Source organism: Melanerpes formicivorus, unplaced genomic scaffold, assembly GCF_026170545.1.
Source record: "Melanerpes formicivorus ecotype bairdi unplaced genomic scaffold, bMelFor1.0.p_v2 SCAF_81, whole genome shotgun sequence".
NCBI lineage: Eukaryota > Metazoa > Chordata > Aves > Piciformes > Picidae > Melanerpes > Melanerpes formicivorus.
The window spans coordinates 2,062,458-2,089,539 of record NW_027142433.1 but is presented as its reverse complement, the minus strand read 5'-3'; the positions used below and the strand labels follow the sequence as shown (position 1 = coordinate 2,089,539).

General features: G+C 55.6%; 1 protein-coding gene across 1 annotated transcript in view; it reads left to right on the top strand.

The window, feature by feature from the left end:
• Positions 1 to 27,082, top strand: part of WLS (Wnt ligand secretion mediator) — a 43,372-nt gene extending 16,290 nt beyond the window's left edge. Inside the window, exons 2-12 of the mRNA XM_068164629.1 lie at positions 5,265 to 5,537; positions 12,956 to 13,080; positions 13,968 to 14,129; positions 16,401 to 16,537; positions 17,301 to 17,469; positions 18,133 to 18,230; positions 18,406 to 18,469; positions 19,306 to 19,449; positions 20,582 to 20,665; positions 23,612 to 23,765; positions 24,246 to 27,082. Of these exons, the coding sequence (XP_068020730.1) occupies positions 5,265 to 5,537; positions 12,956 to 13,080; positions 13,968 to 14,129; positions 16,401 to 16,537; positions 17,301 to 17,469; positions 18,133 to 18,230; positions 18,406 to 18,469; positions 19,306 to 19,449; positions 20,582 to 20,665; positions 23,612 to 23,765; positions 24,246 to 24,355 (1,520 nt within the window). The 3' untranslated portion in view covers positions 24,356 to 27,082. The remainder of the gene's footprint in view (positions 1 to 5,264; positions 5,538 to 12,955; positions 13,081 to 13,967; positions 14,130 to 16,400; positions 16,538 to 17,300; positions 17,470 to 18,132; positions 18,231 to 18,405; positions 18,470 to 19,305; positions 19,450 to 20,581; positions 20,666 to 23,611; positions 23,766 to 24,245) is intronic.

The window sequence follows — 27,082 nt, the reverse complement described above, 5'->3', positions numbered from 1 at the left end:
CTCTTGCTGGGCACTGACCAGATCCCCTCTGGGGCTGCTCTTCTGCAGGCTCAACAGCCCCAGGGCTCTCAGCCTTTCCTGCTCACAGAGCTGCTCCAGGCCCCTCAGCATCTTGGTAGGCACTTTGGTGTCTTTCCTCTGGAGACTCTGCCCTTGACCTGTCCATTATTCTTCATTCTTGGAGATCTATTACTTTATCTGCTCCTTCTGGTTTGATTTGTAGCTTCATAGAGCGGTTGGGGCTGGAAGGGCCCTTGAAGATCAGGAGCATTTCAATGCTCAGCATTTGTGGTAGAGCTTTTTTAGGCTTTCCAAGCCTTCTTTTCATTTTTAAAAGGCTTGGAAGGCTTTGAGGGGCTCCACAACTGTAATTTAACACATTTGTACTGACATTAAGTTATTTGAATTAGGGGGCAGACAGACAAAGAAAACTCTCCAGCAGCTTCTGTGGTGGGTTGAAATTTCCCCCCAGCATTCCAAAGGAGTTCTGCTCCATCTGCTTCCCCAGACTTGTGAAGCTGGAAGGAATTCATCCCAGCATGTCCAGTTGCACCTAGGACAGAAGATCAGAGAGCTTTGATTTAATGGTAGTGAAATGTTGGCTGTTAAAATGTTTTCAGCTGGTCAGCCCCCGCCTTCATCCTGTGCCAAAGTGGAAACAGTATCACAGTATCACTTAGGTTGGAAAGGACCTCGAGGATCATCGAGTCCAACCTGACACCGCAGACCCCATGACTAGACCATGGCACCAAGTGCCACGTCCAATCTCCCCTTGAACGCCTCCAGGGTCGATGACTCAACCACCTCCCTGGGCAACCCGTTCCAATGCCGAATGACTCGCTCGGTGAAGAACTTCCTCCTCACCTCGAGTCTGAACCTCCCCTGGCACAGCTTGAGACCGTGTCCCCTTGTTCTGGTGCTGGTTGCCTGGGAGAAGAGGCCAACTCCCTCCTGGCTACAACCACCCTTCAGGTAGTTGTAGAGGGCAATAAGGTCACCCCTGAGCCTCCTCTTCTCCAGGCTAAACAATCCCAGCTCCCTCAGCCTCTCCTCATAGGGCTTGTGTTCAAGGCCTCTCACCAGCCTTGTTGCCCTTCTCTGGACATGCTCAAGTGTCTCAATGTCCTTCTTAAACTGAGGAGCCCAGAACTGGACACAGTACTCAAGGTGCGGCCTAACCAGAGCAGAGTACAGGGCACTATGACCTCCCTGCTCCTGCTGGCCACACTATTCCTAATGCAGGCCAGAATGCTATTGGCCCTCCTGGCCACCTGGGCACACTGCTGGCTCATATTCAGGCGGCTGTCGATCAGCACACCCAGGTCCCTCTCTGTTTGGGAGCTCTCCAGCCACTCCGACCCCAGCCTATACCTCTGCATGGGATTGCCATAGCCAAAGTGCAGCACTCGGCACTTGGACTTGTTGAAAGCCATCCCATTGGACTCTGCCCATCTGTCCAGTCGGTCGAGGTCCCTCTGCAGAGCCTTTCTACCCTCTAATTGACTAACATCTGCCCCTAACTTTGTGTCATCTGCAAACTTGCTGATGACTGACTCTACCCCTTCATCCAGATCATCAACGAATATGTTGAAGAGCACAGGGCCCAGCACTGATCCCTGGGGGACACCACTGGTGACTGGCCTCCAGCTGGATGCGGCACCGTTCACAAAACAGGTCCCTCAGGGACAGGGAATTCTTAGCCTGCTGGTTGCTGGACTTCCTGAGCCATGCAGGCTTCTTGGGTTGTGCTGGGAGGTGAGGCTCTGGAGCAGCTCCATCTCTGCTCCTCTCCATTTTCCAGCTCTGTGATGCGTTCAAATAGCATTGAAATATTTATTTCCCCCCTGATGGTGGAAGCAGGGCAGAGCTGCTCTTGTCAGAACCTTTTGCATGACAGAGCTGTGCTGGGAATTCACTGGAGTTCTTAAAAGCCTTCAGGCTGAAGGTGGATTCATTTCTTCTTTGGTTTCCCCTCGCTTTGTGCTGCAGGCTGGGACTGTTTCCTCAGCAGCATAAACCCTGAGCAGTGTCCTCCTCCCTGGCTGTGTCTGATTTGGGATGCTGCATGTTGCCCAGACATTGGAACAGGCTGCCCAGGGAGGTCATGGATGCTCCCTTCCCGGAGGTGCTCAAAAGCCAGGTTGGATGAAGCCTTGAGCCACCTGGGCTAGTGGAAGGTGTCCCTGCCCAGGGCAGGGGAATGGAACTGGGGGATCTGTGAGAAGCCTTCCAACCCAAACCATTCTGTGCATCCATGAATCTTCTGCACATCCACCAAGCCTTGTAGTTGGCTGTACTGAAGGGGCACTGCAGGGCTTAGGGAGAGCTTCAGAGCCAAGATCTCAGCTTCTCTCTGTAGAAGATCTTAACTTCCTTACAGCCAAGATCTCAACATCTATTCTATATCCCAGGATTTCCACCCCCCACTTCCCCCCCAGCAATGAGGAATAAGAGAAATAATACGAGAGGAGGAGACTCCACAACCTCTCTGGGCATCCAGCACCCTCACACCAAACAACTTTCTCCTCCTGTTTAGATAGAACCTCCTGGGTTCCAGTTTGTGCCCACTGCCCCTTGTGCTGTCCCTGGGCACCACTGAGCAGAGTCTGGCCCCAGCCTCTTGCCCCCCACAGCTCCTTTAGCTCTTGCTGAGCATTGCTCAGCTCCCCTCTGGGGCTGCTCTTCTGCAGGCTCACCAGCCCCAGGGCTCTAAGCCTTTGCTCCTCACAGAGCTGCTCCCAGGCCCCTCAGCATCTTTGCAGCCTGCCCAGACTCTCTCCAGTAATTCTCTGTCTCTCTTGAAGTGGGGATCCCAGAAGTGGACCTGGTACCCCAGCTTTGACCTGTTTAGGGCAGAGTGGAGCAGGAGGAGAAACTCTCTGCTCTGCTGGGCACACTCTTCTTCATGCACCCCAGGAGACCACTGGCAACAAGATCAGGCTGCCTTAAAGCAGCAGGAAGAAATTCCTGCCTGCTAAACCTCTCTCTGCAGTTAGCAGCAGTGGGTGAGGAAGGCTCTGGCGGAACTTCACGGGGGCGACCGGCTCACCCCCTGGGGTTTTGGCAGGGCTGGGACCACTCCCACAGCGAGCTCGCAGGCAGCAGGTACTGGTGCTGGCCCAGGGCTGGGTTAGAGGTGAAGTGCTGCAGCTTTTTGCCTTGAGCAAGCATGCTTAAAAAAGACCTGTGTGGTTGAGCAGGGAGAGGAGTCCTTCCTGCCGGGGAGGCCTCCAGCTGTGCGTGGGTCATGGCACCGCGGGGCGCCCTGCCCTGCTCTGCAGCGCTGCGAGGCTCAGCATCTCAGCTCAGAGAGTCAGAGAGCCTTGGAAGGGACCTTAGAGAATATCTGGAACACCTAGTGAAGTGTGGCCAGCAGGTCGAGGGAGGTGATCCTCCCCCTCTACTCAGCTCTGGGGAGACCCCACCTGGAGTACTGTGTCCAGTTCTGGAGCCCCTATTGCAAGAGGGATCTGGAGGTGCTGGAAGGTGTCCAGAGCAGGGCCAGGAGGATGATCAGAGGGCTGGAGCTGCTCTCCTATGAGGACAGACTGAAGGAGTTGGGGCTGTTCAGTCTGGAGAAGAGAAGGCTCTGAGGTGACCTCATTGTGGCCTTCCAGGATCTGAAGGGGGCTACAGGAAGGGTGGGGAGGGACTGCTCAGGATCTCAGGTAGTGATAGGACTAGGGGGAATGGAATGAAGCTGGAGGTGGGGAGATTCAGGCTCGATGTGAGGAGGAAGTTCTTCCCCATGAGAGTGGTGAAGCCCTGGAATGGGTTGTCCAGGGAGGTGGCTGGGGCCCTGTCCCTGGAGGTGTTTAAGCCCAGGCTGGATGAGGCTGTGGCCAGGCTGATCTAGTGTGGGGTGTCCCTGCCCATGGCAGGGGGGTTGGAACTGGCTGATCCTTGTGGTCCCTTCCAACCCTGACTGATACTGTGATACTATCTCATTCCTTCCCCTCTACCATCCCAGTAGAGTAGGTCCCTCATGGCCCTATCCAACCTGGCCTTGAAGACCTCCATGGAGGGAGCTTCCACAGCCTCCCTGGGCAGCCTGTGCCAGGGTCTCACCTCCCTCACTGCAAAGAATTTCTTCCTAATCTCCAGTCTCAGTCTCCCCTCTTCCAGCCCAAAGCCACTGCCCCTTGTCCTGTCACTACAAGTTCTTGTGTAAAGTCCCTCCCCAGCTCTCCTGTAGCCCTCTTCAGGTACTGGGTGCATCTGGGGGTTTGATACAGGCACCAGCTTTCCTTGTGGGTTTGCTGCAGTGAGGGGGTATGAAGGGGAGGCATCCTCAGTAGCAGTCAGTGTGATTTTGAAGTCACTGAGTGATCTAAGACTGAGCCTCCAAACTCCATCTGCTTCAGCTAATCATGGTTTAGTCCTACTAGATTATAAATCTTGCAGATGGAATCATAGAATTATTTGGGTGGGAAGAGGTCTCCAACATTGAGTCCAGCTCCAACCCCACACCACCATGGCCATTAAACCATGTCCCAGACACATTGCTTGAGTACCTCCAGGGATGGTGACTCTACCACCTCCCTGGGCAGCCTTAATTCATAGAATCAGTAAGGTTGGAAGAGACCTCAGAGATCATTAAGTTCAACTTGTCATCCAAGACCTCCTGACTAACTAAACCATGGCACCAAGTGCCACATCCAATCCCCTCTTGAACACCTCCAGGGATGGGGACTCCACCACCTCCCTGGGCAGCACATCCCAATGGCCAATCTCTCTTGCTGGGAAGAATTTCTTCCTGACACCCACCCTAAACTTCCCCTGGCACAGCTTGAGACTGTGTCTTCTTGTTCTGGTGCTGCTTGCCTGGGAGAAGAGACCAACCCCCACCTGGCTACAACCTCCCTTCAGGGAGTTGCAGAGAGCAAGAAGGTCTCCCCTGAGCCTCCTCTTCTCCAGGCTAAGCAACCCCAGCTCCCTCAGCCTCTCCTCCCAGGGCTGTGCTCCAGACCCCTCCCCAGCCTTGTTGCCCTTCTCTGGACACCTTCCAGCATCTCAACATCTTTCCTAACCTGAGGAGCCCAGAACTGGACACAGGACTCAAGGTGTGGCCTGAGCAGTGCTGAGCACAGGGCAGAATGACCTCCCTGCTCTAACTGCAATACCAAGGGAGCTGTGAGGGAGAATCATCTGATCATTTTAAACTGCTTTCAAGCAGTTGAGTGGGGAGCTGCACATTGTGGTGGGGAAACATCCTCTGGGAGGTACCTAAAGGTGTTAAGAATGTGCTGTTCTTCCCCTCCCAGCCCCCAGCCCCACGACAGCAGTCCTTTACACCTCGGCCAAGTGCATCGACATGAGGAGGAACCACCACAAGACCAAGTGGCTGATGCCCTGGGGGGACAACGCCTGTGAGAAGCTGAAGGACTTTGATGAGGCAGTGAGCAGGCAGATCGAGGCCAACGACATCGTCTTCTCTGTGCACGTCCCCCTGCCCCACAAGGAGATGAGCCCCTGGTTCCAGTTCATGCTTTTCATCATGCAGCTGGACATCGCCTTCAAGATGGACAACGACCTCAGTAAGTCCCATCCCGGGGTGGGTGGTGGCTCAGGGGTGACTTCCCAGTGTGGTCCTCCTAAGATTCTTCTTCTGCCAGATTGGCCTGGTTTGAGGCCAGGCAGATCCTCTCTTGCCCCTGAAAGGGGCAGAAGAATGAGACACACACAGTGTGCCCAGGGGGCCAAGAAGGCCAAGGGCATCCTGGCCTGCAGCAGGAACAGTGTGGCCAGCAGGAGCAGGGAGCTCATCCTGCCCTGTGCTCAGCACTGCTTAGGCCACAGCTTGAGTCCTATGTCCAGCTCTGGGCCCCTCAGTTTAAGAAGGGCAGCTTGTCCTGTGCCCTCATGGGCAGAACACCTCAGGCAAGGTGGGAGGATGTTCTCAGCAGGGGACATCAGCCCTTCTCTCTGAGCTGATCTGCAGCATGAACTTCTATGGGACAGGAAATAATTCACTGGTACCCGTCCCTTGCTGGAGCCTGGGACCTGGAGGCTGCTTGCTCCCCAGCTGCTGTGGACTTCAGCAGCCCCCAGAGCTGGGCTCTTGGACTTCCTGCTGCAGTTTCACCTTGTGGAAAAGTAAACCTGAAACTGCCTAAGGGTGAGGTCCCCAGTGGTGAGCCTCAGGGCTCAGTGCTGGGGCCAGCTCTCCTTAGTGTCCTTAGCAAGGGTTTGGATGAGGGGATCGAGGCACCCTCAGTCAGCTTGCAGATGATGCTAAACTGGGAGCCAGTGCTGACCTGCTGGAGGGTGGGCAGGCTTCTACAGAGGGACCTGACCAGGCTGGATCAGTGGGCTGAGACCAGTGGGATGAGGTTCAACATGGCCAAGTGGTGGATCAAGCACTTGGGTCACAACAACCCCAAGGAGGCTCCAGGCTTGGGGCAGAGTGGCTGGAAAGTGCCTGGTGGAACCTGGGGGTGCTGGTTGACAGCAGCTGAAGATGAGCCAGGGTGTGCCCAGGTGGCCAAGAAGGCCACCACCATCCTGGCCTGGATCAAAGCCTGGGTTCAGGTTTGGGCTCCTCACTCCAAGAAGGGCATTGAGGTGCTGGAGCAGGTCCAGAGAAGGGCAACAAAGCCCTGGAGAACAGGGCTGGTGAGGAGGAGCTGAGGGAGCTGGGGAGAAATGGAGGCTGAGGGGAGACCTGCTGGCTCTCTACAGCTGCCTGACAGGAGCCTGCAGTGAAGTGGGGGTTGGTCTCTTCTCCCAGCAGACAAGTGACAGGACAAGAGGCAATGGCCTCAAGTTGCCCCAGGGGAGGTTTAGGTTGGACATGAGGAACAACTTCTTTCCCAAGGGGGTTGTCAAGGCCTGGCCCAGGCTGCCCAGGGCAGTGGTGGAGTCCCCACCCCTGGAGGGGCTTCAAAGCTGTGGAGATGTGGTGCTGAGGGCCATGGCTTAGCCTCCCCTGGCAGTGCTGGGCTGATGGTTGGACTCCCTGATCTTAAAGGCTTCTTCCCACCAAAACAATTCTATGATTCTATGACTTGGCATCTGGGAATGCAGAGTCCCTGAGGAGTGTGAAGTGAGAGCTGCATGGTGATGGGCATGGGATGATGTCATGGTCCCAGAGCAGTGTGGAGGGACCAGTCTCATTTCTCAGTCTGAAAAGCTCCTTTTTGCTCCTCTGTATTTCCAGAAGTGTGAATGAGTGAGAGCAGCTTCTGGTTTCTTTGTAGCTGGAAAGCTGTTGGTGTGCAGTTGTGTGGCTGCAGGCTCCACATTCATCCAATCTGGGTTTCTTTGGTAGACTCTGGAATTTTAGAGAGCTGATGAAGCATGGAAGTGCAGCCACAGTAACTCCTGTGTCTCTTCCTCTTTGCTTGTGTGAGCCTCTTCCCAGCCAAGCTGGCTGAGCCTGCAGCTGGCACACAGCCCTCTTCTGAAACAACTTCTCTATTTTTAGACCATTGTCATAGCAGTGAAGATGTCCTCTGCTGATGCTGTCCTCAGAAGTGAGTCATGAAGATGATCCTGGGCATTGAATGCCTGGGAGGAGAGTCCCAGTGTGGGAGAGCCCATTGGTGGTGCCTGGGGCACGACCTGCACCAGGGAGTCCCTCGTGGTGGGGAGGGTCATGGCTCTGATCTGCTCTGGAGCATCTCCTGGCCCTGTCAGTGGACAGCTGTTGAGTCATCAAAGCTGAGAGCTGCAGCAGGAGGGTCTCTTCCTAGGTCATCCTTAGATTCCTGTCTACTTCTCTGGAGAGCTTCCAACCCCACCCCCCAGGCCACTGTGCTCCTGGGCAAGCTGCTGTGGGTGCCCTGCTTTAGCAGGGAGGTTGGAGTGAGTGACCTCCAGAGGTCCCTTCCAACCCCAGCAGGCTGTGGCTGTGGGATTGCATGGACAGCAGCAAGCAACCAGGGCCCCAGAGCAGGTGCCAGGAGAGCTGGGGCTGGGGGAAGCAGAGCAGGTGTTACTGCAGCAGCAGCACAGTGACACCCAGGAGCTAAATGCCCTCCAGAATCTGACACCTTGCAGGGAGGTTCAGTTCTCTCTTCTCTGGAGAGCTTCCAACCCCCCCTGGCCATTGTGCTCCTGGGCAAGCTGCTGTGGGTGCCCTGCTTTAGCAGGGGGCTTGGTCTGGCTGATCTCCAGAGGTCCCTTCCAGCCCTCACCACGCTGGGGCTCTGTGAGCACACACCCATGGCAGGAAGCCTCTCTTTTCTCTGTAGGGTTTCTAATCCAATCCTGTGACTCTGGTGAGCTGGGCACTGGGTGCTCAAGCTGCCAATCCCACAGGGGGGTTACCAGGCTCCAGATTTTCTAGGCATCATCTACAAGATCTCTGAAGGCAAAGTTAATCTGCAGAGTGCCTTGAGGAGGGGCTCTGCCGTGGGCCTTGTGAGAGGAAGCTTCCTGGCATGGGGCAGCTTCATCTCTTGGTGCTGAATAGGGGGTAAAAAACCCCCTCCTTGCTCATTTCTACCTTGTATTGCTGGGCAATTCTGGAGAATATTGATGTGTGGAGGAAGCAAAGAGTCCTCTCCTCCAGCAGGGGAGTATCTGAGAGGCTGAGGCCAGCTTTGTTTTTTCCACCTTCCTTGCATGAATAATTCTGCCTCAGCCTTGGATAATTCCAAGCCTCTGCTTGCTCTCATCACTTCCAGAAGTGAAAACTGGTTCGACTGTCAGGCTCCTGCCTCCTGCTCCCTCCTCCCATCTGCTTTTTGATGTCAAATAACATTGTTGTTCTACTGGCAGCACCGTGCTTTGATCTTGAAGCCAAGCTTGGTGGAACATCAGCTGCTGCTTCTCTCCTCCTTCCCTTCATGCACATCTGCCTGCCCAGGCATGTTGCCTGTCCTTAGCACTTGGAGCACTTCAGGAGTATTGATGCCAGGCAGGAAAAGGACACAGAGCCCCAGCATTCTCTGTTCACCACCTGACATTCTGGTGTTAACAGCAACCTTCCTAAAACTGCAGAATCCCAGCAGAGTGGACTTGGAAAGGACCTCTGGAGGTCATCCACTCCAACCCCCTGCTTCAGCAGGGCACCCACAGCAGCTTGCCCAGCAGCACAATGCCCAGCTGGCTTTGGGAGCTCTCCACACCAGGAGACTCCACAACCTCTCTGGGCAGCCTGCTCCAGGCCTCCAGCACCCTCACAACAAACAACTTTCTCCTCCTGCTCAGATGGAACCTCCTGGACTCCAGTTTGTGCTCATTGCCCCTTGTCCTGTCCCTGGGCACCACTGAGCAGGGTCTGGCCCTAGCCTCTTGGCCCCCACAGCTCCTTTAGCTCTTACTGGGCATTGCTCAGCTCCCCTCTGGGGCTGCTCTTCTGTAGGCTCAACAACCCCAGGGCTCTCAGCCTTTCCTCCTCAGAGCTGCTCCAGGCCCTTCAGTATGTTTGGAGCCTCCCCTGGACTCTCTGCAGTAGTTCCCTGTGGTTTGCACTGGGGAGCCCAGAGCTGGCCCCAGTGCCCCAGCTGCAGCCTCACCAGGTGTGGTAGCTTTAGTCTATGCAGAGTATTTTCTCATGGCAGCTTTGAAAGGGTCTCTGTACACAGCTCTGTTCCAATGGGGGCTGGCACCTCCCTGCAGAGAGTGAGGGGCACTGAGGGGCACTCCAACCCCTTGCTCTGCAGAAGCACTGAATGTTTTCTCTTCTGGCTTCTGCATTTCATGCTCCATGGCAGCAGCAACATTTGCCTTGCAAAGATGAAATACCAAAAGCTGTTGTTGTTGGCTCTCATCCCAAGCATTCCAGTTGGTTTTATGGCTTCTGAGATGAAGTCTCCACTTCTCTTTAGCTGGGCCAAGCTTTTCCCTTCTGTCCCCATTGATCTGTTTTGCTGGTCTTCTAAATAGCAGCTCCCAGAGGGCAAATCCGTGTTCAGTGGAAACCTCACTGATGGCTGCTGGAGAGAGCAGCTCTGGGTGTCCATCTGCATGGTGGAGACCATGTGGGGGGAGGGAAAAAAACCACAACAGCTCAGAAAAATCTAGAATCATAGAATCATCCAGGCTGGAAAAGGCCTCAGAGATCATCCAGTCCAACCTAGCACCCAGCACCTCCTGACAACTCAACCATGGCTCCAAGTGCCCTCTTGAACGCCTCCAGGGATGGGGACTCCATCACCTCCCTGGGCAGCACATCCCAATGGCCAATCTCTCTTGCTGGGAAGAACTTTCTCCTCACCTCCAGCCTAAACCTCCCCTGGCACAGCTTGAGACTGTGTCCTCTTGTTCTGGTGCTGCTTGCCTGGGAGAAGAGACCAACCCCCACCTGGCTACAACCTCCCTTCAGGGAGTTGGAGAGAGCAATGAGGTCTCCCCTGAGCCTCCTCTTCTGCAGGCTAAGCAACCCCAGCTCCCTCAGCCTCTCCTCCCAGGGCTGTGCTCCAGACCCCTCCCCAGCTTTCTTGCCCTTCTCTGGACACCTTCAAGAGTCTCAATGTCCTTCTTAAATTGAGGAGCCCACAACTGGACCTTGAGGGATCCACATCAGATGCATAAAGGAGCCACCTCCAAGCACTGTCTAAATAGCATAGTCCAACCCACAGCTGCCATGCCCACCCCTCCCCCCCTTTGGATGTGTGTGCCCCACCACATCTGCCCAACACAAGCACAGCTGAAGCAGATCCAGCAGTGCTTGAAAGCCTGCTGCTGCTTGGAGACATGAAGCAGTCTCCCTGCAGAATTATGAAGACCAGACAGTTAGTTATTTTCTCCTGTGGAGCTGAACTTCAAAGCTCATCAAGTCTTGCAATGTCTGTGGGTGAGCTGCTTGCTGGCAGCTCTGCTTCATACAGAGGTGAGAAGCTCTGGGTGTTGACACCAGGTACACCTGACACATCCTCCCAGGACAGAGGACCTGTGGTGTCTGCTGCTGCAGTGACACAGCCCTGATGGCTAGTTGTGATGATGCAGCACTGGGTGGAGTGGCTGGCACCTCACCATGCTGCCATTCAGCCAGCTTTGGCCAGGCTGGAGAGCTGGGCAGAGGAGAACTTCAGGAAGTTCAACCAGGGCAAGTGTAGGGTCCTGCACCTGGGCAGGAGCCTGCAGCAGTACAGGTGAGGGGGGCCTGCTGGAAAGCAGCTCCATGGAGGTGCTCCTGGGTGTGCTGGTGGACAGGCTCACCATGAGAAAGCAGGGTGCCCTTGGGGCCAAGAAGGCCAGGGGCATCCTGGAGTGCAGAAGGAAGAGTGTGGCCAGGGGAGGTTCTCCTTCCCCTCTACTCTGCCCTGGTGAGGCCACATCTGGAGTACTGGCTCCCTTCCTGGTCTCCCCAGTTCAAGAGAGACAGGGAACTACTGGAGAGATTGCAGGGCAGGCTCCAAAGATGCTGAGGGGCCTGGAGCAGTTCTGTGAGGAGCAAAGGCTGAGAGCCCTGGGGCTGAGAGCCTGCAGAAGAGCAGCCCCAGAGGGGAGCTGAGCAATGCTCAGCAAGAGCTGAAGTGTGAGGGGCAAGAACCCAGGAGGTTCCACCTGAACAGGAGGAGAAAGTTGTTTGGTGTAAGGGTGCTGGAGGCCTGGAGCAGGCTGCCCAGAGAGGTTGTGGAGTCTCCTTGTGTGGAGAGCTCCCAAAGCCAGCTGGGCATTGTGCTGCTGGGCAAGCTGCTGTGGGTGCCCTGCTTGAGCAGGGGGCTTGGACTGGATGATCCCCACATAGACCTTTCCAACCCCCATCATGCTGGGATTCTGTGAGTGTCTCTGTGTCAGCTGAGATGTGGGGAGGCATTGCTGAGCTCAGGAGGGTGAGTGGTGTGCAAGGAGATGGTGGTGCTTCAGCACTGCCACAACAAAGTGGCTCTGTAACCATCTCTTCCATTGTTTCTCGATGTAGTTGGTCCTGTAGGCATCCTCCAGTGCCCTTCTAGCAGCTGCAGCTCTCAGAGGTTGATGATCTATAAACAGAGGCCAGGTTGTAGCGTGCAGATGCTTGTCTCAGGACGTGCTCCTCGTTCAGAGCCTTCTCTTGGCTCTGTGCCTGGTACATCTGGTAGGGCTGGTATGGACTTGCCTCAGGGTTTTGAAGTGTGTTTGTGTTGCTGCTTGGCAGGCTTCAACTCCAGCTCAGCTTCATCAACAAGTCTTCTGGGGAGCAGCTGAGGGAACTGGGGTTGTTTAGTCTGGACAAAAGGAGGCTGAGGGGAGACCTTCTGGCTCTCTACAGCTCCCTGAGAGGAGGCTGGAGCCAGGTGGGGGTTGGTCTCTTCTCCCAAGGAACAAGAGATAGGACAAGAGGAAATGGCCTCAAGCTGCTCCAGGGGAGGTTTAGGTTGGACATGAGGAACAATTTCTTCCCCTTGAGGGTTGTCAATGCCTGACCCAGGCTGCCCAGGGCAGTGGTGGTGTCCCCATCCCTGCAGGGCTTTCAAAGCCATAGAGATGTGGTGCTGAGGGACTTGATTTAGTGGTGACCTGGCAGTGATGGATTAATGCTTGGGCTTGATGATCCTGGAGATGCCTTCCAATCAAAATGATACTGTGATTCTTGGAGTAAATAACACTCTTGACCCACAGCTGTACCATAATCTGTAAGTCATGATGGGCTGGAAGGAAAGAGCAATTGGCCATTGGGATGTGCTGCCCAGGTTGGTGGTGGAGTCCCCATCCCTGGGGGTGTTCAGAAAAGGCTTGGATGTGGCCCTTGGAGCCAGGGTTTAGTTGTCAGGAGGTGTTAGGTATTAGGTCACAGATTGGACTTGCTGATCTCTGAGGTCTTTTCCAACCTGGCTGATTCTCTGTTTTATGAAACCAAACCTTTGTGACCAGTAAAAGTTCATTCTTCTCCACTGGGGAGCAGATAAACCTTTGGGGGGGAAAACCAAAGCCATTTGGTCTGCTTTGTTTGGATGGCAAGCATTCTGCTCCATAGCTGTGTGCCTCTCTGGGCTCCTCTCCACAGCTAGAGGCTCTCCTACCCTTCTGATGTTCTACCATCCCTCTCTCAACAACCTTTCTGTGCCCTTTGCTCTTGCAGGAGAGAATGCAGAGATCACCCTGGATGTGTCGCTGGCGTACCGGGATAACATGCTGGATGAGTGGCAAGAAATGACACATGCCATAGAGATCAGGAAGCTGAAGTGCACCTTTGGCTCACCAAAAGTAAGGTGGTTTGATGATGCTGGAGATGTGGGAGCATGGTGGGATTTGCCCTCTTCCTTTCAGGCATGGGAATAGGTTGCTTAGGGAGGTGGTGGAGTCACTATCCCTGGAAGTGTTCAAGAAACCTGTGGCCCAGGCTCTTGGGGACGTGGTCTGATGGCCATGGTGGTGTTGGGTTGATGGTTGGGCTGCATGATCTTAGATACCTCTTCCAGCCACAACAATTCTGTGATTCTTTCATGGTGCTTCATGGGCTCATAGGATGTTAGGGGTTGGAAGGCACCTTCAAAGATCATCAAGTCCAACCCCCCTGCCAGAGCAGGACCACAGAATGTAGCTTCCTCACCTGGAGTACTGTGTCCAGATCTGGGGCCCTCAAAACAAGAGAGACTTGGACCTGTTAGAGCAGGTCCAGAGGAAGCCACAAAGATGATCAGAGGGCTGGAGAACCTGCCCCTTGGGGACAGGCTGTGAGAGTTGGGGCTGTCCAGCCTGGAGAAGAGAAGGCTGCAGGGAGACCTTAGAGCAGCATTTCCATATCTGAAGGGGGCCTACAGGCAGGCTGGGGAGGGACTGTTCAGAAGGGCCTGTGGAGACAGGACGAGGGACCATGGTTTGAAAGTGGAGCAGGACGGATTTAGGTTGGACATGAGGAGGAAGCTCTGCACAGCGAGGGTGGTGAAACACTGGAGCAGGTTGCCCAGGGATGTGGTTGAGGCTCTGTGGCTGGAGACATTCAAGGTCAGACTCTGGGCAGCCTGCCCTAGTTGGAGGCGTCCCTGCTGGCCGCAGTGGGGGCTGGCCGAGGTGACCTTCGAGGGTCCCTTGCCCCCTGCACTGAGGGGCAGGGCTGAGCGCCGCGGTGCCGCTGTGTGCCCTGTCCCCAGACGCCGGAGTCGGAAGGCCGTCACTACGACTGCGACTTCCTGCCCTTCATGGAGATCGGCAGCGTGGCGCACAAGTACTACCTCATCAACATCCGCCTGCCCGTCAACGAGAGGAAGGGCATCAACGTGGGCATCGGCGAGATCAAGGACATCCGCCTGGTGGTGAGTGCCCGCCGCCCCGCCTGCCCACCTGCCCGCCGCCCCGCCTGCCCACCTGCATGCCACCCTGCCTGCCCACCGCCCCGCCTGCCTGCCCACCTGCATGCCACCCTGCCTGCCCACCGCCCCGCCTGCCCACCTGCATGCCACCCCCGCCTGCCCAACACCCCGCCTGCCCGCCGCCCCGCCTGCCCACCTGCATGCCACCCCGCCTGCCCACCTGCATGCCACCCCGCCTGCCCAACACCCCGCCTGCCCACCGCCCCGCCTGCCCACCTGCATGCCACCCCCGCCTGCCCACCTGCATGCCACCCCGCCTGCCCAACACCCCGCCTGCCCGCCGCCCCGCCTGCCCACCTGCATGCCACCCCGCCTGCCCACCTGCATGCCACCCCGCCTGCCCAACACCCCGCCTGCCCACCGCCCCGCCTGCCCACCTGCATGCCACCCCGCCTGCCCACCTGCATGCCACCCCCGCCTGCCCAACACCCCGCCTGCCCGCCGCCCCGCCTGCCTGCCCACCACCCCGCTTCCCTCCTCCTGCACTTCACCCCGCCACCTCCTGCCTGCAGACCCTGCTCCCCTCCTTCCGCAGCGCTGCTGTCCTTGGCAGCTTGGAGCGGGCGCTAGAGGCCTCCTCCCTGGAGGTCTTGGAGGCCTTGAGCAGCCAAGTGTAGGTGAGAGGCATCCCTGTGCTCGTGGCAGGGAGGTTGGAGGAGGTGGTCTCTAAGGTCCTTCAATGGAACCCATTTTATGATGTTGTTGTAACTGCTCTCCCCTGAGGAGCTCTCCCCAGGCTTTGAGCAGTGCCATCCTATGACCACCTCCAGAGCTGGGCTCTTCCCACAGCTCCCAGGAGCTCCGCTCTGTCCTCTTCTCCCTGCTGCTGCAGAATAGAATAGAATAGAATAGGTTGGAAAAGACCCTTGAGATCATCAAGTCCATCCTCTCACCCAGCACCATCTGATCAACTCAATCATGGCACCAAGTGCCTCAGCCAGGCTCCTCCTAAACACCTCCAGGGATGGGGACTCCACCACCTCCCTGGGCAGCACATCCCAATGGCCAATCTCTCTCTCTGGGAAGAATTTCTTCCTAACATCCAGCCTGAACCTCCCCTGGCACAGCTTGAGACTGTGTCCTCTTGTTCTGGTGCTGGTTGCCTGGGAGAAGAGACCAACCTCCACCTGGCTGCCAACCTCCCTTCAGGTAGCTGTAGACAGCAGCAATGAGGTCTCCTCTGAGCCTCCTCTTCTGTATCCTCCACCTGCTAAGCCCCCAGCGACAGGACCCAAGGAGGATCAGAGCAGCAGGGTTCAGATGAGAGCTGGTCTGTGTCACACAGTGGGTTATGGGCACGCAGATGTTTGAGGTGGCTGTCTGCCGTCCCTACTCCTGCCCTCCTCCCTTGCTGCTTGGTGGCCATGGGTGCTCCCAGCCTCCCACCAGCGTCCCTGTGAGCAGCAGCAGCTGGCGGCAGCCGCAGACGGTGGTGGGAGGGCGCGTGGCTGGAGAAAGGCATTCATCCGCCCCACGACTTTCCCACCAGCAGTGACTTCACTTCAGGAGTATCTTGTTACTTGTCTGGGAGCCATTCCACTGGCTTTTTCCGGGCTGGGTCAGAGGGCCCCTGCCTTGGCTCCTCTCCACCCCGCTGCTCCCTGTGCTGGGCCTTGTTTGCTGGGCTCTGGAAGCCTGCTTAGACACTGTGTCCATCCCACGTTGGATGAGCCATGTCTTTGAAGGAGGGCTTGCATCTAGGCATGGATCACATCTCTCCTGTAAGGGGAAGCCTGGAGTAAGGCTGGGGAGAGATCTCAAGCACAAGCCCTATGAGGAGAGGCTGAGGGAGGTGGGGGTGTTCAGCCCCGAGAAGAGGAGGCTCAGGGGAGACCTTCTTCCTCTCTCCAACTCCCTGAAGGGAGGTTGTAGCCAGGTGGGGGTTGGTCTCTTCTCCCAGGCAAGCAGCACCAGAACAAGAGGACACAGTCTCAAGGTGCACCAGGGGAGGTTTAGGCTGGAGGTGAGGAGAAAGTTCTTCCCAGAAGGAGTAATTGGCCACTGGGATGTGCTCCCCAGGGAGGTGGTGGAGTCCCCATCCCTGGAGGTGTTCAAGAGGGGATTGGATGTGGCACTTGGAGCCAGGGTTTAGCTGTCAGGAGGTGCTGGGTGCTAGGTTGGACTTGCTGATCTCTGAGGTCTTTTCCAGCCATATTGGTTCTATGGAGGCTGTTAGCCTGTCCTGCTCTTCAGCTGCCCCCTGGTTTTCCATAGGGCATCCACCAGAACGGTGGCTTCACCAAGGTGTGGTTTGCCATGAAGACCTTCCTGACCCCCAGCATTCTGATCATCATGATCTGGTACTGGAGACGCATCACGCTGATGACACGACCGCCTGTCCTGCTGGAGAAGTGAGTGGGGGCCGTGGCTCGGGTCAGGGTCCTCTTGCTCTTGAGGGTCACCTTAGTTTTCAGGTCTTAGTGAGGGCACAGGCTGCCCAGAGATGTGCTTGAGGCCCCGTCCCTGGAGACCTTGAATGCCAAACTGGATGGGGCCCTGAGCAGCCTGCTGTAGTTGGTGTCCCTGCTCACTGCAGGGTGGTTGGACAAGGTGACCTTTGATGGTCCCTTCCAACTTGCTGCAGCCTGTGAGGTGCTCACTGCTCCTGGGCAGAGCCCACATTTGAGTAGACAGGGGTGGTCTTTTCTCTGTCCTATCCCTCTGGACCGGGAGCCTGACAGCTCTCCAGCTTCTCTTTCCTGTTTGTCCATGGCTGCTTACAAAGGCTTAGCCCCAGAAGTGTTAGATTTAGACTGGAGATGAGGAAGAAATCCTTTCCAGTGAGGGTGGTGAGACCCTGCAACAGGCTGCCCAGGTTGGTTGTGGATGCCCCCTGCCTGGAGATGTTCTCAGTGCTAGGTTGGATGGGACCTTGAGTAACCTGGCCTAGGGGAAGGTGTCCCTGCCCCTGGCAGGGAGGCTGGGACTAGGTGAGCTTTAAGATCCCTTCCAACCCAAACCATTCTGTGGATCTATGAAGGTTTGCTGTCAGGAGGTGATACCCCATCACCACTGCCCCAACAGCACCAGGTTTTTCTTCTGTTGCTCTTCATGCACAGCTTTGGCTTCTGGGGCTCTTCAAACTGGCAAGAGCTGGTGTTTCTGCCTCTCCAGGGTCATCTTTGCTCTGGGGATTTCCATGACGTTCATTAACATCCCTGTGGAGTGGTTCTCCATTGGGTTTGACTGGACTTGGATGTTGCTCTTTGGAGACATTCGACAAGGCATCTTCTATGCCATGCTCCTCTCCTTTTGGATCATCTTCTGTGGAGAGCACATGATGGTGGGTACCACACAGGGGAGAACAGCAGCGGGCCCCTGTGGCCAAGAAGGCCAGTGGTGTGCTGGGGTGCGTGAGCAGAGCAGGACCAGCCGGTGGAGGGGTGGTCTCCTTCCCCTCTGCTCTGCCCTGGTGAGACCATTCTGGAATGCTGTGGCCAGTTCTGGGCTCCCCAGGTCAAGAGAGACAGGGATATACTAGAGAGTGTGCAAGGAAGGCTGTGAGGAGGGTGAAGGGACTGGAAAGTCTGGTGAGGAAAGGCTGAGAGACCTGGGGCTGTTTAACAAGATCTCCTCTCAGTCTAATCCTCTCCAGGCTAATGCTATAAATACCTGAAGGGTGGGTGTCAGGAAGGAGGTGCCAGTCTCCTTTCAGTGGTGTCCTGTAACAGGACATGGGGCAGTGGGTGCAAACTGGAACCCAGGAGGTTCCACCTCAACAAGAAGAATAACTTTTGTTGTGAGGGTGCTGGAGCCCAGAGAGGTTGTGGAGTCTCCTCTGGAGACGTTCGAGACCCACCTGGATGCGTTCCTGTGTGACCTGCCCTAGGTGACCCTGGCTTGGCAGGGGGTTGGACTGGGTGGTCTCCAGAGGTGCCTTCCAACCACTACCATTCTGTGGTGCTGATTTGCTTTCCTTGCTCTCCTGCCCCCACCTCCTCGTTAGGACCAGAACGAGCGCAATCGCCTCTCTGGGTACTGGAAACAGGTTGGACCCATAGCTGTTGGCTCCTTCTGCCTCTTCATCTTTGACATGTGTGAGAGGTAGGTGCAGGCCTGCTCTCCTGTGCAGCAGGCAGTGGCTTCCAGCTGACCTGCAGCAGGGAGCAGCCCTTAAACCCCCATGGCTGGATGCACCTCCATCTCCAGCCCCTTCACTCAGACACAACTTGGCACCCTGATCCCAGTGGCAGCTCTTTGTTTTCTGCCCTCTTTGCAGGGGAGTGCAGCTGAAGAACCCCTTCTACAGCATCTGGACCACTGAGGTTGGCACAGAGCTGGCTGTATCCTTCCACCTGGCTTGAGGGAGGCTCTTGGTCTGTGTTGATAAGACAGAGAGATGTTCTCATCCTGCCAGATACCTTCATGTCCTGGGGAAATCCTCCTGCTGTGAGCAGACTTGGGTGTGTGAGGTGCTGCTCAAGTGCTGTGGAGATGCTGGTGTCATTTGGAAGAAGCAAGCCTGGCAGGCTTGCTGCTGGGCACTGCCAGGGACTGCTGCTGTGCTTGGGGCAGCCTCTGGAATCCCAGCATGGTGGGGTTTGGAAGGGCCTTCTAAAGATCATCCAGTCCAAGCCCCCTGCTAAAGCAGGGCACCCACAGCAGCTTGCCCAGCAGCACAATGGCCAGGGGGGTTGGAAGCTCTCCAGAGAAGAGAGAACTGAACCTCCCTGCAAGGTGTCAGATTCTGGAGGGCATTTAGCTCCTGGGTGTCACTGTGCTGCTGCTGCAGTAACACCTGCTCTGCTTCTACCCAGCCCCAGCTCTCCTGGCACCTGCTCTGGGCCCTGGCTGCTTGCTGTTACCCATGGGGGTGCTGCTGAGGCATTTCCCTGACTTGCTCCTCCAGGTCCCGCTGGAAGGGCTCCCTCCCACTGCCATTCATTTTGATTCTTGGGCTGAGATCAGTTAAATTAAACCCCAGCCCTCTCCCTGGAGATCATGCTGATGGGCAGCAGCTTCCCAAAGCTCTGCAGGTCTTGACCAGGGAGGTCTTTGAGTGGGTTTTGTCTTCTATTCTGATCTTGGGGACGCTACTACAAGAGGTGAATCACCTGGAAACCCTTGGCTCTTACTCCTGTTGACCTCACACCATCTTCCCTTGACCTTCACTGCTCAGATGGCCTTTATCATAGTTGCAGGAATCTGCTTGTGCCTGTATTTCCTCTTCCTGTGTTTTATGGTCTTCCAAGTGTTCAGGAACATCAGTGGGAAGCAGTCAAGCCTGCCGGCCATGAGCAAAGCTCGGCGCCTTCACTACGAGGTAATGTCCCTCCTTGTCCTGCAGGCTCTTCATTTCTACAATGCCTTCCTTGCCCTCAGAAGGCTCTGCTGGGATGTTCTCCCTCCACACAGAACTGAAGTGGAAGATCTGACCTTCACTGGCTTTCTTGTGTGCTCAGATCCCCCAGCTGCCTTCCTTACACAATCCCAGCACGGTGGGGGTTGGCAGGGAGCTCTGGAGACTCCACTTCTCAGGGCAGGCACAGGCATTTGCACCAAAGTTAGGTTAAAAACACCCCCAAGACACACAAAACTCAAACAAACCCCAAAGCAGTTTGTAGACAGAAATGCCAAACTAGTGAAAGCAAGCCTGGTTTGCAGGCAGAGCTCCCAGCCCTGGGTGATCCCCAGCCTGAGGCTGTCTCATCATCTGCATTCCTCTCTACCAGTCCCCTGGGTGGGAATTGCTGCAGCCTCCCTCCAGACAGAGCGTGGAGGTGAGGAGGAGTCTGCTCCAGACCCATTCCCCACGCTGGAGGAACTCACCCTGCCAAGCCATGGCAGCTCCCCACCAGGTGTTTGTTCTCCAAAAGCTGTGAGCCATGGAGCTGGTGAAACAAACCCACAGCTCACACCTCCTTTTCCATGTTAGCTCCTGGTCAGTTGGTCACCAGAGGAAGTGGAAGGGCAGGGAAGGGCAGGGCAGAGCTGTCCAGACATGCAGCCCACAGACCCATTCCCCATGCTGCAGAAACATCATCTCCTGCATGAAAGCTCACCACAAGGTGTTTGTTCTCCAAAAGCTGTGAGCTATCAAGCTGGTGGAACAAACCCACAGCTCACACCTCCTCTTCCACATTAACTCCTGGTCAGTTGGTCATCAGAGGAAGTGGAATAGAAGGGAAATTGGTCACCAGAGGAAGGGGAATGGAAGGGCAGAGCTGTCCAGACATGCACAGCCTGCTCAGAGCATCCTGGGGGAATGCAGACGTGTGGGGAGTGGAGAATATAGGTTGTCCTGAGGAGTGGGTGGAGGTTGTTTTGCTTTGGGGTTTTGTGGGTTGGACTCTTTTTTTCCCTTCTCTTTTTTTCATCCCCTTGTAGATGCTAAACCCAGAAGTGGGTGGCTGTGGGTGCTGTTCATGTGAGCAGTGACATTTCTCTCTCAACAGGGGCTGATTTTTAGGTTCAAGTTCCTGATGCTCATTACCCTGGCGTGCGCAGCCATGACGGTCATCTTCTTCATCGTGAGCCAGGTGAGTGTCCTGGAGAGCATCACCCTCTGATCAGGACAGCATGGACAGCAGCCCTGTGGAGAGGGGCTTGGGGTGCTGGTGGGTGAAAAGCTGGACATGAATGGGCACCAAGTGCTGCCAGCCCACAGCCTGCTCTAGTTGCAGCTGTCCCTGTTGGCTGCAGGGGTTGGACTGGATGACCTTTAAAGGTCCCTTCCCACCCAGCCCCTTCTGTGATGCCCTAGCCACCAGTGACATGGCTCACTTGGCTGTCACAAGCAGGCCTGGTGCTAAGCTGCTGCTCAAGAGGCTGTTTTCATCTCTCTTTGAAGCTCAGCTGTAAATGGCTGTGCCTGAAGCTTTCACAACGGCCTTTGGCTCGCGGCGAGGTTTGGGGCCGCGCTGTTTGAAGCATCAGCCAGCGTGGTTTAGTCACTTCTGAGAACTCAGCAGGAGAAGAAAACACTTCTGCTCACACTGAAAGGGTCTGGTGGCTTTGTGTGGCCACAGAGAAGCAGCACAACTGAACCTTCTTGGCCTGGCTTTGCAGCCTGGCTGCTTCCAACACTCTCTGGCCCTCTCTGTTCTGAGCTGTGATGTGGCCTCTGCACAAGTCAGCTTCTAATGCTCCTTAATCTGCTTTGGTGGTTGACTCCAAGGGATTTTTCAGCTTGCATCTGTTTCAAAGATGTCAGTGTGCCCTCATGGCCAAGAAGGACAGTGGTCTCCTGGGGTGCATGAAGAAAAGCTTGGTCAGCAGGTTGAGGGAGGTTCTCCTCCCCTTCTAATCTGCCCTGCTGAGGCTGCATGTATAGTCCTGGGTCCAGTTCTGGCCTCCCCAGGTCAAGAGAGACAGGGAAGCTGCTGGTGAGAGTCCAGGGGAGGCTAAAAAGATGCTGAGGGGCCTGGAGCAGCTCTGTGAGGAGGAAAGGCTGAGAGCCCTGGGGCTGAGCCTGCAGAAGAGCAGCCCCAGAGGGGATCTGCTCAGTGCTCAGCAAGGGCTGAAGGAGCTGTGGGGGGCAAGAGGCTGGGGCCAGACTCTGCTCAGTGGTGTCCACTGAGAGCACACTGGGGACAGACTTCTTAGCAGGACCTGTTGTGACAGGACAAGGGATGATGGGCTCAAACTGCAGCAGAGCAGATTTAGGTTGGGCATCAGGATGAAGTTCCTCACTGTGAGGGTGGTGAGACACTGGAAGAGGTTGCCCAAGGAGGTGGTGGAGGCCCCATCCCTGGAGCCATTCAGGTGCCAGCGTGATGTGGCTCTGAGCTACCTGGTTTAGTTGGGGCTGGCCCTGCTTGACTGCAGGGCAGTTGGCCTAGATGCCCTTTATAGGCCCCTTCCAACCCAGAGCAGTCTGTGATTCCATGTCTTCCTAAATCCTGACAGACCTCCAGGGGCTGCTGCTGCCAGCCCAGCCCCCCTGCTCCGACAGCAGCACAGGAGGAGCTCCTCCCATTATTCAGGCAGCTTCTCCTGCTCTAAAAGCTCTATTTATAGCAGCCTGATGGTTTCACACCTGCCTCCTGGTCTCCTAGGAGCTGCTCTTTGTGGTGGCAAGCTTGGCTCAGCTCAGCCCTTACAGCAGGTGGGCTGTGAGGGGGTTTGTCTCATTCCAGGCTGAGGAATGGCAGCCAGGGAAATCCTCAGGGAATTGGTTGGTTGGGACTGGCTTTCACTTGATTCCCTGCAGACTGAGGCTCAGGAGGAGAATCCCAGCCTGGGTTCTGTGTCTCTCTGACTCTCCCACACTCACTTTACTCCATCCTCTTGAGCTGGTGCTGTTCTTGGGGATTTACTCCATGTTGGTGCTCTGAGGTTCACTTTCTTACTGCTCCACTCCCAAGTCACAGCTTTTAGGGTGCATTTTCCTACTGAGCTACTCCCAGGTTGGTGCTTTACTGATTCACTCCCAAGTCAGAGCTTCTTGGGCTCGCTTTCATACTGACTTACTCCAAGTTGGAGCTTTAGGGCTACACTTCCTTACTCATTTACTCCAACCCAGAGCTTCTGGGGCTTGCTTTCACATCAATTTACTCCAAGTCAGAGCTGCTGGGATTCATTTTCCTGCTGATTTACTCCAAGTTGTAGCTTTAGGGGGGGGGGTCACTTAGTGATTTACTCCAAGTTAGTGCTTTGGAGGTTTGTTTCAGTACTGATTTACTGCAAGTCAGAGCTTTAGGGGTTCATTTTCCTACCCATTTGCTCCAACTTGCAGGTTCCATTTCCTTCCTGATTTACTCCAAGTTGGTGGGTTTTGAGGGGTTCATTTCTTGTATTGATTTACTCCCAAGTTAGGAGCATTTGGAGTTTGTTTTCCAATTGATTTCCTGCCAAGTTAGAGCTTTAGGGGTTCACTTTCTTACTAATTTACTCCATATTAAAGCTTGAAGGGGACACTTGCTGCTTTACTCCTAGTTGGTGCTTTGGGGGGGTTGCTTTCTCACTGATTTACTCCAAGTTAGGGGTTTTGGGGTTCATTTTCTTACTGACTTACTCCAAATAAAGTGGGTTTGGGGTCCACTTCCTTGCTTACTCCTAGTTGGTGTTTTAAGGGGTTGCTTTCTTACTGCTTTACTCCTAGTTGGTGCTTTAGGGGGTTGCCTTCTTACTGATTTACTCCAAGTTAGGTTTTTTGGGGTTGATTTTCTTACTGATTTACTCTGAAGTGGGGTTTGGGCTCTGCTTTCTTGCTTGTTTGCTCCTAGGTGGTGTGTTAGGGGGTTGCTGTCTTACTGATTTACTCCAAGTGAATGCTTTTGGGGCCCCATTCTCCTTCTGGTTCACTCCAGGTTCCAGCTGTAGGAGTCCCCTTTCCTACTCATGTACTGCAGCTTCAGAGCTGGAGGAGGGCTCTTTCTCAGTGATTTCCTCTAAGTTGGTGCTTCCTGGGGGGCCTCCTCCGTGCCTTCTGCAGAGTTTGGTGTAGCTGAGTGTGCTGTGTGTGTGTGTTTTGTGCTGGGCAGGTGACAGAAGGGCACTGGAAGTGGGGGGACGTGACGATCCAGGTGAACAGTGCCTTCTTCACCGGCATCTACGGCATGTGGAACCTCTACGTCTTCGCCCTGATGTTCCTCTATGCACCCTCCCACAAGAACTATGGTGATGACCAGTCCAATGGTAAGTGCCTCTGGAGGTGCTGGAGGCCTCATCCCTGGAGGTGTTTGCAGCCAGGCTGGATGTGGCTGTGACCAGCCAGTGTGAGGTGTCCCTGGCCATGGCAGGGGGGTTGGGACTGGCTGATCTTTGAGCTCCCTTCCGACCGTGACAGTTCTGTGATTCCAGTGTCTCACCACCCTCATTGGGGAAAAACTTCCTCCTGATTCCCCATCTAAACCTACCCTGCTTCAGGCTCAAAGCATTGAAGCCCATAGCTCAGGTAGCTCAGTATCACCAAGGTTGGAAGAGACCTCAAAGCTCATCGAGTCCAAGCTGTCCCCACAGACCTCAGGACTAGACCACGGCACCAAGTGCCACATCCAATCCCCTCTTGAACACCTCCAGCTCCTGAGAGCTTGGAGGACATCAGATGAACCTTTAGCTTTCTGATGGTCAGGTACCTCCCTGTGAGGCCAAGCTGACAGTGCCTTTGTCTCTCAGGTGACCTGGGTGTGAACAGTGGGGAAGAGCTCCAGCTGACCACCACCATCACCCACGTGGACGGCCCCACGGAGGTCTACAAGCTGGCTCGGAAGGAGGCTCAGGAGTGAGGCTGAGGGACCCTCAGCTGGCAGCCAGACTGGGGTGGAGAGCAGAGGACACCACAGTGCCCCCCTGCAAGGAGGCCTCTCCCACCTAGCTCGCTCCTGGAGCACCCCATCCCGTGGTGGGTGACACCGAGCAGTGTCACCTGGCAGAACATTTGTAACCTCTTTGATATGGTGTAGTTATTCCTGGGGGGTGGGAGGGCTTTGTCTATTGGGTTACACTCCAGCACCTACAGACCTGCAGGGAGAGCATTAAGGTTGCAAAGTCGTGCAGTCAGGAAGGGACAAGGGATGACCTCGGGGGGGCTTTGGTTTGGCTCTGCTGTGCCTGTGCATGGAGGTGGTGCCTGGGGAGCTCAGATGAGGAGCACCATCCTCAGTGGTGAGGGGTGGGGGGTTTTCCCCTCAAGGTGTGTTGGTTGAGGGGAAAGCTAAAGCCTCACCATAAAAACACTGAATCCCCCCCCCTGTGGTGGGCTGCAGCCCTGGCTGAGGCCTTCAGCAGAGCCCTGCAGCTCCACAGTCAGCCTCTGTCACCTGGAGTGGAACGAGGCTGAGCAGCAGCAGCAAGATGCCTCCTCAGTAGGTGTGTGTTAACACAGGGCAGTGTGCAGACTGGGTGCCTGAGGAGAGAAGAGTGCTCCTGTCCTGAGTTCCCAGGGAACATCAGTCCCACCACCTGCTCCTGCCTGGGCTCAGCCTTCTTGGCTTCCTTGATTCCTCCTACTTTTATGTCTTCTTTTTTTGTCTTCCTCTATTTTACCTCTGTTTTTGTTCCAGCTCCTTCCTTCTTGTGCTGCTCATGTGCCTTGAGGAGAAGAGAGAGGCCATGGCAGGGATGGTGTCTTCTTGCTTCTCCTGCCTGTGAGCTGGGCAGAGGGCACCAGGCTGTCCTGCCAGGGTGGAGCACACTTGGCAGAGCTGGATTCTTCCAGGGACTATTGGACTGGACACAAAGCCACTTGTCCCACACAGAGCAGGAGGAGGTGATGAGGACACTCAGCCCCATGCCATGCCTCACTGGGAGAGTGGGAATGGGAGCTGGTGTGGAGTGGAGGTGTCAACTGGTTTGTGCTGGCAGCCAGTGAAGGCTCAGTGGTGTGTGGGGGAAGAGGGTGGCCAAGGAGGATCTGTGCTCCTCTCTGGAGGATCCAGAGAAGCCTCCTCACCTGCAACCAGTAAATACCTGTGTCAACTGCTAATAAAACGTAACTCAACCTCCAAGTTTTGTCCCTAAAATGGAAGAATCTGCTGCTGCCATCTGGGCAGACGTGAAGGGAGACCTTCCAGAGCTGCTGACAGGCACTGCTGGATCCATTGTCCTGGGAAAAGCTGACTTGTGGCCCTTGGGTCCTGAGAACTTCTGCCAGGACACCTTGCTCCTTAGGGTGCTGAGGCTGCAAAAGGAAAGGGAAATGGGGGAATGCCAGAAGTGATGTCACTACACTTGATCTTGGATACTTGAACACTGATCATCCTCTTGAAGTCTGGGATGGGATTGCCTCTGGACAGGGACAACAGTGGCCCTGTGCTGGGGGCTGTGGGGAAGTAAACTGAGAGAGGGGCACAGTTATTAGATGTGGAGTAAGTGCTGGCACAGCACCTTCACCCTGTGGCTGCCAAGATGCCACTCTTCAGCAGTTTCAGTAAGGAAAGAAGTCCTAGCTTGGGGTTGATAGCTTGGGGTGCTGCAGGCTTCTCAGCTTGGAGGCTCCTGCCTGGGCTCCTGGCTTAGGCTCCTGCCTGGATTCCTGGCTTAGGCTCCTGCCTGGATTCCTGGCTTAGGCTCCTGCCTGGGTTCCTAGCTTGGGCTCCTGGCTTAGGCTCCTGCCTGGATTCCTGGCTTGGGCTCCTGCCTGGGTTCCTAGCTTGGGCTCCTGGCTTAGGCTCCTGCCTGGGTTCCTAGTCTGGGTTCCTGGCTTGAGCTCCTGCCTGGGTTCCTAGCTTGGGCTCCTGCCTGGGCTCCTAGCTTGGGCTCCTGGCTTGGGCTTCTGCCTGGGTTCTTAGCTTGGGGCCCCAGCTTTGGCTCCTAACTGGGTTCCTGGCTTGGGCTCCTGCCTGGGTGCTTAGCTTGGGGGCCTCACTTGGGCTCCTAACTGGGTTCCTGGCTTGGGCTCCTGCCTGGGTGCTTAGCTTGGGGGCCTCACTTGGGCTCCTAACTGGATTCCTGGCTTGGGCTCCTGCCTGGGTGCTTAGCTGGGGGTGCAGGCCAGGTTCCTAGCTTGGGCTCCTGCCTTCAGTAGCTGTTCCAGCTCCCAAGTGAGCTAAGCTAATGCACATCCTCAGCTCTGGTACTTCCCACCTTGAGTGCTCGACTTTGCAGCTTTAAGGTCCTGGTTTTGTTGGGTTTTTTCCCCCCTGGTTGTGTTGGGGTTTGTGTGGTATTTATGTTGCCCTGGTAGATGTTGTCCATGGTTCCTTTGTGTTTTTTACAGCTTGGTTTCCTGAAGGCTCCTCAGGCACTTGAGGAGGGGGAGCTGCAGCTTCCAAAGCAAGCTGTGTGTCAGACACTAAGGGTCTGGGTCCTGGGGCTGCTGCAGGGGTGGGTGGGGTAGGTTTTGGTCTCTTCATTCCTGAGCCCTGCTCATCTGTCAAGCAGTCCCTGGGTCTGCTTTAACCCTCTCCTTCTTCTGGGTAGGTTGAGTTCAGTTTTTACAGCGTGCTGTAGGCAACCTGGGAAACCTGTAGTTGTGTTAATTTAAATAAAATACCCAGCTTTGTGGCGTTGGC